The sequence below is a fragment of the Cicer arietinum genome, chromosome 2 (genome assembly GCF_000331145.2).
Source record: "Cicer arietinum cultivar CDC Frontier isolate Library 1 chromosome 2, Cicar.CDCFrontier_v2.0, whole genome shotgun sequence".
NCBI classification, from domain to species: domain Eukaryota; kingdom Viridiplantae; phylum Streptophyta; class Magnoliopsida; order Fabales; family Fabaceae; genus Cicer; species Cicer arietinum.
In genome coordinates this window covers 48890510-48904192 of record NC_021161.2, presented here as the reverse complement: position 1 = coordinate 48904192, position 13683 = coordinate 48890510, and the positions used below count along the sequence as shown (strand labels likewise).

At 27.0% G+C, this 13683-nt stretch overlaps 2 protein-coding genes across 5 annotated transcripts in view; one reads left to right on the top strand and one right to left on the bottom strand.

Annotated features, from left to right (window-relative positions):
* Window positions 1-5274: 5274 nt before the first annotated feature.
* On the top strand, window positions 5275-7231 carry LOC101511932 (NDR1/HIN1-like protein 13). Of its 2 annotated transcripts, none has more exons than XM_004491121.4 (2): window positions 5275-5415; window positions 6135-7231. In XM_004491121.4, the coding sequence occupies exon 2, from the start codon at window positions 6177-6179 to the stop codon at window positions 6999-7001; it is 825 nt and encodes a 274-aa protein (XP_004491178.1). In that variant the 5' UTR covers window positions 5275-5415; window positions 6135-6176; the 3' UTR covers window positions 7002-7231. The 2 variants fall into 2 exon arrangements, with proteins under 2 accessions (XP_004491178.1, XP_004491179.1); XM_004491122.4 differs by having other exon boundaries at window positions 5295-5419.
* Window positions 7232-10969: 3738 nt separating this feature from the next.
* Window positions 10970-13683, bottom strand: part of LOC101511610 (uncharacterized) — a 5561-nt gene continuing 2847 nt past the window's right edge. For all 3 annotated transcript variants that reach the window (XM_004491120.4, XM_012713185.3, XM_027331991.2), the window contains exons 4-6: window positions 13153-13367; window positions 12763-12986; window positions 10970-12116 (exon numbers count right to left, since the gene is read on the bottom strand). In XM_004491120.4, coding sequence (XP_004491177.1) covers window positions 11381-12116; window positions 12763-12986; window positions 13153-13367 — 1175 coding nt within the window. In that variant the 3' untranslated portion in view covers window positions 10970-11380. The remainder of the gene's footprint in view (window positions 12117-12762; window positions 12987-13152; window positions 13368-13683) is intronic.

The following is a 13683-nucleotide window of genomic DNA, read 5'->3' as shown; positions in this document are numbered from 1 at the left end:
TTAATAAAAATGTATTAATGATATAACAAATAATTTCATCTTATTGATCATGTTTTGAATATAAATCATATTATTGATCCTGCTAAATTGTTAATAAAAAAAACAATTTCATCAGATATATCTTTTATGAAAACATGATATTAAGCAAAATACTAACTTTTTTAGAAAAAAATAATAACATCCCCAATTCATATACCACCTGTACAACGTATCATATGTAAATTCAAGTCTAAAATCGTCCACTCCAATTTATTATGTCTCCTATACATTATCATATTTTCTTTTTATTTATTTATTTATTACAGAAAAGTAATATAACATTAATAAGTAAACAAGAGATCGTTATAAAGATAAGAAAATTTAATTAAAATTTATATCTTATAATTCAACCATAATTTTTTCTCACAAGTGGTCGAAGACAACAAATCAATATTTTTAGATTGAGATTTCACATTCTTTATATTTATTTTGATAAGATCATTTTTACAATTTCAAAACTCAAATGGTTTATACGTGATAATTGATTTGTCCAAATTAACCAAAAGTTTAATAGTCTTTTGATAATGAAGAGGATGATAATAATGGTGGCAAACTAGTAACTACCTTTGGTTCTGAAAACACTACACAATGTCAAACTCATAGATAAAACACGAAAAATAACTAAATTCGAATGGAAGCTATTTACTTAAATAAAAAGAAAGAACAAAATTACTTGAAGGAGTGATTTCAGACAAAAAATGACCCTAAACTTATCAGGTGTCCATTTTCACAATAAAACATTTCACTTTCTAAACTATTGTTTTTGTAATTTATTGTTAATCCATAATTAAATAATTAATTGAATATACTTATCTCTTTGTTGTCTAGGTTTTCAGCCATGTGATCAACTATCTAATAAGAGAATGATTAAATAAATAAAGACAAAAATCTCTCAATCAACATAATAGAATGACTAAATCTATCGTGATTGTTAAAAAACAGAATTAGTCATATAATTAATATTTTATAAATAATTAATCATAATTAATATTAATAATACTTTTGTTTGTTATTAAATCTATAATTGATTAATTAAACAAATCATGTAACAAAAATATGGATTTTATTTAAGAAGAAAAAAAGTCGCATAATGTCACATAGAATAGGCTAATAACACGATTAAAATAAAAACTTAAACAAATAACTCAATTAATGCAAACATGACCAAGCATGTAGTGTTCACATGTTGTATCATATCGGGGTTGTTTATGAAAAAAGGACAGCTAATAAATATGTTAGTTGATATGAGTGATTAATATAAACATTCAAACTTTGGAACTTTTCAATAAACTGCAAATGATTATTCAATTAGTTAATAAATAGTTCAACACTATGATATCTTAGAGTATTGTTCCGGCTAATACTCAACATTCAATCATTTAAGATAATCTAATCATTCAATGATAATGTTAAGTCATTTTTCAATATTTAATTGTTTTAAATTAAATTTAAATTTTAAATTGATTTTGTTTTTAGATACATGTATCCTAGCAAAACTTCAAAGTGTACTCGAGAATTTACCTAGTTAATCATTTATTCGTCTCTTAATGAATGGAATTTTTATTTATTTTATTATTAAAAATGACTAAATAAAAAAGAATATTAATTTTATGAAATTATTTTTATTAATTATTAGTGTGTTTTTCACTATCATAAAAGTAAAATGTAATATAACACTTTGATAATAATATACTTTATTCAGTATTATTTATAAGTAAAAGCAAATTAAAAAAAATTAATGCATTTAATTAACTTTTTTGAATAAAATATATTAACTTTATTTGACTCACTTTTGTTTATAAATAAAGTCAAAGAAAATACAAAATATTAATTAAATAATATAATTAAAAAAACTAACATAAAAAATTAATAAAGATAGATAATATTAATTTTTAGACAATTTTTTCTAAAATAATATTTATTGTGTAACGGAAATAGTATGAAAATAGGTATGTGGAGGGGCTTCTTTTACATAGGTTTGATATGTTTTAAAAAATCAAGACTTAAATTTTGTCCATTAATGTAGTATTAATTTTTTTGAAAATATATGTTCTTTTTTTTCTTCTATAAAATATATGATATTTACGTTTAGCTAGCCAATCTAAAATTTGTTTGTGAAAAAAATAAAAAAAATGAAGTACATAAGCATTATTATGAGGAGTTTGTATTTCAATTATGTTTACATCACAGTTTTTCACCAATCATCTACAACCTTCCGATAATATATATATATATATATATAAAAGAAAATAAAAGAGTAACCAAATACAAAGAGAGGGGGTCATTAACCAAACCCTCCAAATTTAACAAAAACGAAAATAAGACAATCTTAATTTATTACGATTGTAATCCTCTTTCATATCAAGAGGGACCACATGCATTAGACATTGTTGGTAAGGCTACGTCAAACACAAAGGTTGCAATTTTGTATACCAAATGATTACTTTCTCTGTAAACATGAGGAAAAAAAAACAAAAAAATAGATATTATATAGAATTAGATTTATAAAATTTGGTGTTAGATTTTAAAATAGAATTTAATTTTACTAACTTAATAGCCCATCAATTAGTCTATTTAAATATAAGTCAAGTCACTAATTTATTTGAAATGAATACGAAATAAATTATTGGATAAGTAAACAAATTATCAAGTATTCGAACGGTTCATATTAGAACCTAAAAGAAAGTTTATAAGAAATTATAGATTTAATTTGAGATTTAATTTATATATATTGTCAGTATAAAAAGTTTTTACATTAACAGTAAATTATATAATATTAAAAAATATTTGACTTATACGAGAATTACATGAATGATTATGATATCCTGGATAAAATATTTTACACTATTAATCTTTGCAAACTCTTAAATTTGAATCTTCATTTTTTAATATGCCAAACTTATTTACAAAATATTAACTCAACCTAGCTTATTTTCCATTTTTTTGCCTTATTATTTCCACCCTATTTGTTCATTTCTTTTAAGAGTTTTTTTTTTTTTTTTTTACCATCATTATATTTCTTCATTGTAAAGTATGATATTTTAGCTAAATATATTTATGCAAAAGCCTTACAATTGTCAATTAGAAAAGTATAGTGCAACCTCATATTTTCGTAAATTAGGTTATATACATTATCGTTTACCTTGTTTTTTGTCCATACATAATAAGGGGGTGTAAATGTTAAAATTTGTGCATGAATATTATAAATGGCATTTCAACCATTGATTTAATATTAATAGGAAAAAAAGTTTAGAAGTAATTTTGATCGTTTTATTTTTAAGGCTTTCTCTTTATTTCTAAATCTAAAAATATAGTCTCTCAAATATTAAATTTTGAAAAATTATATTTCTTCACCACTAATTTGAGATTTATTTTTACTTATATGTCAGATTAAATATTGAACTGACATGTGACAATACATAATATACGGATTAAACCATTATTTTATTTTTATATCATTAAAATACTGTTTAAAAATAAAACTTAAAATAAATAAAAATGTAAAGTCCTAAAAACTTCATATTTTTCAAAAACATGTACATCGTCACGTCATATAATGATTTGTCATCTAACTATTCATCTTGTTATAAGCTCAAAATTTTATAGTACACAAAATTTCAAAAAAGTTGAGGCACTATATTTTTTATTTAGAAATGAGAACACCAAAATCATGAATTGTTATTTTTGAGGTTTGAAAATCTATTTTTGGAAAATAATTTTTATTTATCAAAGATATTAGATTGAGTCGCGAACTAAATCGTTTTATTAAGACATTAAAATAATTTAGAGGAGAGAAAACTCAAATTTATTTCAGAGTTTTGTTTGTGAGTTACAAACTAAGCGGAATAATGGCATGCATGTGGTGGTCGATTTAGTGCGCTATCTTCCTCTCACAAAATTGGACAGTCCTTGAAACATATTCTAAATATCATACATCTATCTTATAAACAATATTAGTGTAATATTTCTCATATGTGATACTTCTACATTGTTTTCGATTCAGACAACATAAACTTTAAATTTCAACATCATTTTTAACATAAAATAACAAAAATATGAAGACAAAAAATGCGTATTAAAAAATAACCCAATAGACTAGATTATAAAGTGTAACTTTAATTTTTCTGTACATAGAAACTTTATGGCTTAATTGCAGTTTTAGTTTCCCTATTTTAGCTGAATCGCGAAAGTAATCCCTCCATTTTGTTTATCTCCAGTTTTGGTCCCTCAAACAGAATTTTGGTCCAAAACTTGATGAAATTTCATTTTTTTTTGCATTTATTTAAGCCACATCATGCATCGATATCTCATTTGCAACAATTGTACCTGAAATATATGATCATAAATGGTATAGTACGACTTTAAAAAATGAAATTTCATCAAATTTTAGACTAAAATTCTGTTTGGGGACCAAAACTGGAGAGAAGCAAAATGAAGTACTACTTTCGCGATTCAATTAAAATAGAGGGACCAAAATTGCAATTAAGCCAAACTTTATTGTCTGTTTAAAGAATACTAAAATGATAGTAGAAAAGAACTATGAAAAATAATTTTTTATGAAAGAGTTATAATTTATAGTAGTAAATTTCTACCCTTCAACCAAAAACACATTAAGTAAATAATAAATGTTTGTACCAAGACTTTTTTGTATATGAACAAATTTATTTGAAAAAGGACAATTATTCGTGTATAACAAGTTATCTGAAAAAACTAAGTAACTATTAAATGACAATAAATATTATACTGTGATTAAAAAAAACCCAAAATCATGTATTATATATCTTACTGCCAGTTAGACTTATTTTTTCTACTGAAAACCTAGACATAATAATATTTTATGTTATTTATTTAATAATGAATACATTACAGGCTTTGGCACCAATCTTAACTAAAGAAACAAAACCGTGTATGGCTAAGCTCCAACTAACTCGCTGACAAATGAATCAGCAATCAGCGTATCGTGTGACTCTGTTTAAGGAAAAATATATATTTTCATTCAATTAAAAAAGGAAAAGAAAATAAATATTCAGATTCAAAACACTAACATATTATTTAGAGCACAAAATGTGCCAACATTAAGAGCCAAAACATTTTAATTTATTGACCAATTCACTTTTGTAGTTTTGCTTTCACACTCTTCTTTCAAATTTCTTGCCAGCTTGAAAGTAATCCTATTGAACTGTACCCCATTTCATTTTTCTCTCTAATTTAATTATTTGTTATTTATTTATATTAAAAGTAGCCTTCTACGAACAAGCCTTTTATATGCCCTATATAAATACAAATTGCTCACTCTTCTCTATTCTCCTTCTCAATTCATCTTCATAGCTAGAGTAATAATCTCTCTTATGCAGTAAAGGGTGGTCTCAATTTTATGTAGGTATTCTTCATCTTTATAATTTTCATTTTCTTGTTTTGATAATTTTCTATCTTTCATTGTACTTTTCCATTATTATTCCACAGTTTCTTTTGATTTTATGATGCTTATTAATTATAGGGATTTAATTTGTATGTATAATCAATGTAAATTTTTTCTTTATAAAAAAATCAATGTAAATTTTTTTGAGTAAAAACAAATCAATGTAAAAACAAATCAGTGTACATGCATCTAATCAATTGTTACAAAGGGGAAATAAACATCGTGCGATTGGATTGGATACATACACCTTTACATAATTATTTTTTTTTGGATCTACATTTAATATAGTTTTAATTAATTTTGGGAGTCTATATGAGTTTTTTATTTTGAAAAAATGAGTGAATATGAGTCACATGCCACCTATAATCCTTCTGTCGTGCATTGCATCTATTCACCATTTCCCCTTTTTTTCGGTAGTGTTATTTTTTTTGGTCAAGCCTTTTTCTATTTTATGAAATAACAAAAATGGAAACAAAAATACATCAATAAATAATAATGAAATTCCATATGTACCCTTTATAGACGCGTAGTATTATTACTACACTCGTCACGCAAACCTTTTATAAACCCATCGAATTGAAGAACGCTTCCACCTTCACTTCTTCCTTCTTCTCACTTTTTCATTTGCATTTCAATTTTAATTTCATTTGCATTTCAATTTTAATTTCATTTGCAGTTAAATTATAGTTTCTTGACTCGCCACTCACTGACTCATCCAATGACTGACCGAGTTCACCCGCACAACTCGCCACCACCAGTTTCCGAACAGTCGAAAACGAAATCATTTCAAGATGCTGCCGTCGACGTCGCTCCCCATCCACTTCCAACTCCGCCGTCGGATAAGCCCGTTCCACCGCTGGGAACGTACACTATCAAGATTCCCAGGGATCAAATCTACCGCGTTCCTCCCCCGGGGAACGCTCGCCTTTATGAAGAATACACTCGCCGGAAAAATCACCGCAACCGCTGTTGCTGCTGCTGGTTCATCGGATTAATCTTCGTCCTTCTCGTGCTCCTCGGTATCACCGCCGGCGTTCTCTACCTTGTTTTCCGTCCGGAGGCGCCAAAATACTCCATCCAACAAATCAACATCAGAGGAATAAACCTAACTTCGCCGTCGTCCACGGCGGCGAGCTCGCCGGTATTTGACGTCACTGTAAAAGCTGATAATCCTAACAACAAGATCGGAATCAGTTACGAGAAAGAAAGTTCCGCTGAAATCTTCTATAACAACGTGATACTATGTAACGGCGTTATGCCGACGTTTTATCAGCCGTCAAATAATGTGACTGTGTTTAAGACGGTGTTGGAAGGAAGCGGAATTAAGCTGAATAACGAAAATCGAAGAGCGTTGTTGAAGGCGCAAACTAAACGGAAAGTGCCGTTAATCGTAAAGCTGAGAGCGCCTGTGAAAATAAAAGTGGGGTCTGTTAAAACGTGGAAGATTACCGTTAAAATTGACTGTGATTTGACGGTGGATCAGTTGACGGCGAAGGCTAAGATTGGTTATAGACATTGTAATTTTAGAGTGGATCTTTGGTAATTAAAATATGAAATCCGTTTGAGATTTCATATTTTTCTTAGATTATTACATATATAGGATTATTACATTGATTTTATTAAATTTAAAAAAAAATACCATTTTTTTTAATAGAACAAAATAATACCGTACTAAGAATATCAATATATATGCTGAGATTATAAAAGAATTTATATACTGCAGTACAGTATATGATTCTAGCAAATTTATATTTATTATTATTATTATTATTATTATTATTATTATTATAATTATTAATATAAATTTTACTTTTGAAGAAATTACATTGTCCAAGTATATGAAAGTATTACAAATTTAATAATATAAACAAACACATAACTTACTAACAAAAAAAGTAACAATATATATTTTCCAGTCAAAATTGTCTTCATTACAAGATAATTGCATTACATTTTCCAGTCAAAACTGTCTTCATTACAAGTTAATTGCAAATACATGCATTACATTTTAAAATTATAATATTAATTTGATGATACAAAATTTTAAATTTTCTTTAAATACAATGCACAAATGATAAATAATTTTCTCTTGTGACTAAGATAAATAATTTATGATGAAAATTATTTATTTGATGGTTAAGACTCAAGTACCGTAAAAAAAATTTTGGTACCAATTACCGAATGCATTTTTTTATGAAAATCATCTAAGTATTTTAGATTAATGAAAAGATACTATATAACATGTATCTATTTTTTATATCATCAAGATGATTCGTATATATAAATATTAATATCATAAAATATGTTTTTACTTATAAATAACTCGTATATGTCATAAAAAAGAAAACACTTTTTACGAGTTAATTTTATAAAATTTTAAAAACTTAAATAACTTTCACAAATTAATTCCTAAACTTAAAAATCATATATTTACTATATTTACTGTCAACAAAATCTTGATTTTCAAACATATCTACTTTTCAATTTTCAAATAAAATTGTTTTCTAAAACTTTTTAAAAATCCAAATGTATATATATGTAATTGTAAAAAACAACTTATGTAGTTATATTTAAATACTAATAATTTCTAAACACTTGTTCAATATATTCTCTCAATATCTATATGTTAGATAATATGTCACATCAATTACATTCTGTATTTATTATCTTCAAATAAATAAAATGAGTACTTATTTTTTATTAAAAAAATCAGTAGTTATTAAACTACAACTACCTAAAAACGACGAATATTTTACTTTACACTTCTGTATCTAAACCTCTCACCTCTAATTAACATAAAAATATAATTTTATCCTTTTAATTATGTATAAAATATTCAAATTTTTTTGTTACTCATTCTTTTACTTTCTCTTTCGAAATTTTAAAAAATTTACCATAACTTTCAAAAGTTTTCTATTTCGAAAGTTTCCTATTTCAAAAATTTCTTATTTCGAAAGTTTCCTATTTTGAAAGTTTCTTATTAGAACTCATTTTTCCTATTTCGAAAGTTTTGAATTGTTCGAAACTTTCGAAAATTTTAAAATTTTTCATTTCAAAACTTTTGAAAGTTTTGAAAATTACATTTCGAAAATTTTAGAAAATTACTATTTTGAAAATCTAGAAATGTTCGATTTCAAAAGTTTCGAATTGTTCAAAAATCTAAAAATTTTATGTTTCGGAACTTTGAAATTTTCGAAATTACACTTAATTTTTATGTCGAATGTTTGGAGAATTTCGAAGGTTAATATATTTTTTCTAAACATTCAAAATTGGGGGTGAAAAAATTAGAAGGTTTTATAAGTTAAAAAGGTAATATTGTTTCTTCATGGAATAATAAGAGCTTTAGGTGTGGGGTGCTGGCAGTGGCCGATCTTCTTGGGGGGAGCAGAGGCACTGCATCCCTATATTTCTTAAAATTATTATTATTTTTATATAGGTTATCAAAATAATAGTGATAAATTGTTAAAATAGCTTCCAACCTTTGTGTTTTGAGAAATAAATATCGCATTTCGCTTCTCCCCTCTCCACCTACCTCTCTTCCTCTCTTCTATTATATCTCTGTTGAATTTGTTCTCTTTCTTAAAATTTATTCTAATAAAATATAATAAAATTAATACAACACGCTCTATATATAGATAAACTATCTAATATCGAAAAATAAATTAATTAATATCGAACAAACAACTTCTAACACTTTAGTTAGCAACTCAACTACTACCTATTAACAAATTTTTATATGTTAATAGTTGATATATGATCTAGTGTAATACTATTTTTTAATTGTGAATTGTTTTAATTAATTTGTGTATTTTTTAGAAGTGACACAATATGTAAACATAAGAAAATTGATGCATAGAAAGTTTTTGACAAAGACGAAAATCGTACGATAGATATATTTTATTTGATTGAATTGTGTGAAGTTCTAAAAACTTGTGTTAATTGTGTGACTTGTGCAAATTGTAAAACTTGTAAGAATTGAAATTCTAACCTTTTCAACTTATCGACTACGTATGAACTGTGTGAAACTCTAAAAAAACTATATGACTTTTAAGAATTTCAATTATAATATTTTAATTAATAATTTTTGTTCACCAACTCCTTCCGATATTTTGTGTAAGATCCGCCACTCGGTGCAGGTGCAGGATAAAAACCCCAAAAGCAATATACGTGAATTTATTTAATAGGTCAAAACATACAGCGATATAAAACTGAATTGAGTCCAACGTTTACAAATTAAGGGCATATATAGAAATTGTTAGTACAATCTTTAAATAAGAGTTGTTTCTATTACCATTAAAAAATAATAATTATATAAAGGGTAAAATAAGTTTAGTTTCAGTAAAATTTTGAAATTTTGTTATTAGTTCTTATAAAAAGAAATTGTATATTTTAGTATCTACAAAATTATTATGCAATTATTTTTATTTATGTTAGGTTTTAACATATATTTTTAAATGATTTTTTTTATATATGTTTAAAACACTATAAAAAAAATTTTCACAAAAATTAAATTTAAAATTTAATTTATAGATCCACATTTTAAAAACTTTTATCTTGAACATATATATTTAAAAAATTCATATTTAATTAATTTAAAGTTAAAAAAATTTAAATATATATGAATGAATTTTTAATAATATTCTAAACATTGTTACAAAATATCATTTAAAAATTTAAAATTTGAATGATATTTCATGCCACTAAAATCTAAAACAAAATTTCAAAACTTTATTAAAACTGAAAATTTATTTAATCTTTATATAAATAAATATACTATCAATAATTATAAAATAGCACATTTTTATGACAAAAAAGAAAGTATTTAGTGTCAGATAATAACGTGTTACTGGAGCTTAAAGCTGCAAACATTATGTCACTATGAAAGTTACATTTAGGAGTATAAAGTCGTTAAAACTAACAACAAAAAGAAAGTCACTCTTTTCATAGTCAGCATTTAAATTTAAACAATTTGATGCCTTGAAATATGTATTAAGACTTAAGAGGTAGCCAGGGAAGTCAATAAATTATTTAAACAACAGCTTTTAAGACACTATTGTTGTTGTTTTTTTCCTCGGTAATTTAAAGTTCAGCTCAAAAATATGTAAATCTTTATTAAAGGTTGTTCTGATTTCAGGAAAAAGGATTTTTGATAATTTAAAGATTGTTTTTAGGGAAAAAATATATCTGGTAATCTAATGTCTCTTGTTGCAATTAAAAATGCAAAAGACCAAGTTCACTTTGTCATGTTCAAAGAACATTTATTAAAAATCAATTAGATGTGATCCAACATCTGAGACAAGTTGTCAAGAAGATCATCCTGACTTTGTAAAAGTTGCATTAAAATGTTGAAAAAGGAAAATCAATAAGGTTAGTTGTCTAGGGAATTTATTAGTAAAAAATCAAGACAATCCTACTACAAAGTTTTCCTTTCTTAAATATAAACAAATATGAACCTATAACCATATACACAAAATAAATGGAAACAATATTGACATCAGCAAGGAAAATCAATAAAGAAAGTACAAGAAATTATTTCCATAATCCCTTTTGATTTGTTTACAAAATATATGGCATTATACAAGTTTTATCTTGGCCCTCAAATTTCTTCATCATTAAAGCCTAGTACTTACAGGCTACAGCTGAATATGTAACCATCAATCCACAAACTCTCCAGAAAATTCTATATGCTCCCTTCTATTCTTAAAAGAACTAAACTAATAAATATAGCAAATAAACAAAGACTTTATTATATCCTCCCTTCATGTACAATAACCTCAAGGGATGCAGTTCAAATCTTCTCGAAAGCAGTTGTAAAATAAGCATTAATGTCACTTTCATTAATGTTAATTTCTCCTTCTCTAATTTTTTTAAAAAGATGCATTATGCACAACATCTCTTGTTCTTTGGATGTTCATTTCAAGACTAAACTACTTGAGATTGTGACTTTGAGTGCTCATCATGTGATTCAGAATCATGGTGACCATGTTGAGACTGAGAATTCAAATGACCGTTTTGAGACTGAGAATTCAATCGATGGTAATTGCTCTTAGCATAGTGAATAGCTTGTCTAAGTTCTTTGTACATTTTGACAGAAGAACCAGACAAACTATTTAATTGACCGAGAAATCGAATCAAGCTTGCCCGAAACCGATCAAAACCCGAAATCCAATCTTCTGAGACATCATCTCTTAATAAACCATCTGCTAATTCACTAGCATCCTTTCCCTGGTTCTTCTTGTCTTGATATGGTAAGAAACGGGCCGTATCAGCTGCTAAGCTCTTAATAGAATCTGCAACATCTTTGACAGGTAATGTGCCGAGCTTTTTCAACCAGACATCACACGTGGCGTATATTGGAGGGCCGCGTTCTATAAGAGTTTCAGATTGTGGCCTCCTTTGTCTCCTGGATGATTTTTGTTGAAGAGGAACACATATGTGAATCCAACCATTTATAGCCTCGAGATAGGATTTCTGAGCTTCAATCCACTTGGCAAAACTTGATGATAGAAACTGGAGTTCATTTTCAAGATAGGCAGTAATCTGTCTCCGTAATTCGGAGTGCATCATGATTCTAGCGTGGCTGTTGTTATAAGATGCTGACATGATCTGAAACTGAAGCTTGTGGCATTCATGCATCACTTCCCACATTCGATTTAATCTGTCATCCAAACGTAACAGAAACAGATGAATTACAAAAGCAAGAAGTTTGTATTAGTCAACACAAGTAAATTTACAAGTGTATGAACCATGCATCTCAATGACTAAGAACCTATTTGGATTGACTTATTTGGACTTATTATTTACTAACATATGCACTTGTGAGCTTGTTTTTGAGAGTTTATGGAAACAACTTACGATATATCCGTAAGTGGTTTTCAGGTTATTTCCATAAACTCTCTGGGATAGTTTAAAAAATAACTTATAGCTTATATGAAAACAGTTTAACTTTATTTTATCTTTTCTTATAGAAATAGCTTATACATAAACACTTATATGATAAACACCTAATTAAATTGTTTATCCAAACAGGGCCAAAGAAAACATAAATAATTGGCTTATTGATCCAAATTCATTAAGCTAGCATTCAAAGATTGTTAGTAAGCATCAGCGAGTCACAAATAGAAAGCCATAATTCTTGTATGATCAATCACTAAATTTAAATTCAACACCATAACTTGTAAAAATGTCGATCACATTGAGCTATAAGGTTACTCCTTATTTGTAATGAAGTTTTTTTATGCCTAAGCACTTAAGGAAGACAAACATATAAGTTTAAATGTGAAGAAAAACTTAATTAATCATACCCTTCAATCAATTCCTCAAGTTGTGGCTGAAGCTCTCTGTCCCGCAACTCCTCAATCCTCTTTGATATAGAGTCTATCCTGTGAATCGCAACTCTGATTCTTGAGTGCAGATCCTTGACTGCAGCACGAGTTTTATCGATTGTGGAGGTTTTTTCTCCTTTTGATTCCAGGTTCCTTAAGATTTTACACTTCATGTCATATTCGTTTCTCACAATCTCACTAGCCTGTGATTCACAGAAGCGAACAATGATATTAGCAAACCGATAAAGAAATTCTCATGTTCTATGACATGTAACTATTTATATAACTTCTTCAACATACTACTAATAAAAATATGTAATACAAAATACGTAAAGGTTGATGTATTTGTTGATAAGAAATACATGGTACCTTCACTTCATCATAGAGCTTCTTTTCCCAAGCATATAGCCTATCCAAGGTTGATGCATGGCTTCCAGAGATCATATACGAACTATCAAAGAGATTATTTGTGACATCCTCTAAATTTTCTCTTGAGTTTGCATCCAAAGGGTTTTTAGATGAGGAGGATCGAGATGATGCTGTTCTATGCCAGGTTAAGTACTTAACTGAGTTTTGAGCCGGCTCTAGGACGTTATAAAGAAAGAAAAAAGTTAGATATTGAATTCCAAAAACAAATTTGAACAAACAGGAATGAAGTATCTCAATTACAAAAAGATAATGAACATTTCTTGTAAAACAAGCTTTGGAATAACATGGCCTAATATAACCCATTTCTGCCTAATGACTTATGTTAGAACAGCAACCTTGGTTCAAAAGTAAACAAATACGAAAAATGCAAATAGAGAGTATACGAGATTTGATTATAGAGTTCGGCCAATTGTATCTATGTCTCATTGAAGTTGCTTTTTATTTATATTCTAAATTATAAATTACAAGATT

Bases quoted from the DNA above. Each gene is read 5' to 3' on its own strand.
- LOC101511932 (XM_004491121.4), top strand. From the start codon at position 6,177: ATGACTGACCGAGTTCACCCGCACAACTCGCCACCACCAGTTTCCGAA.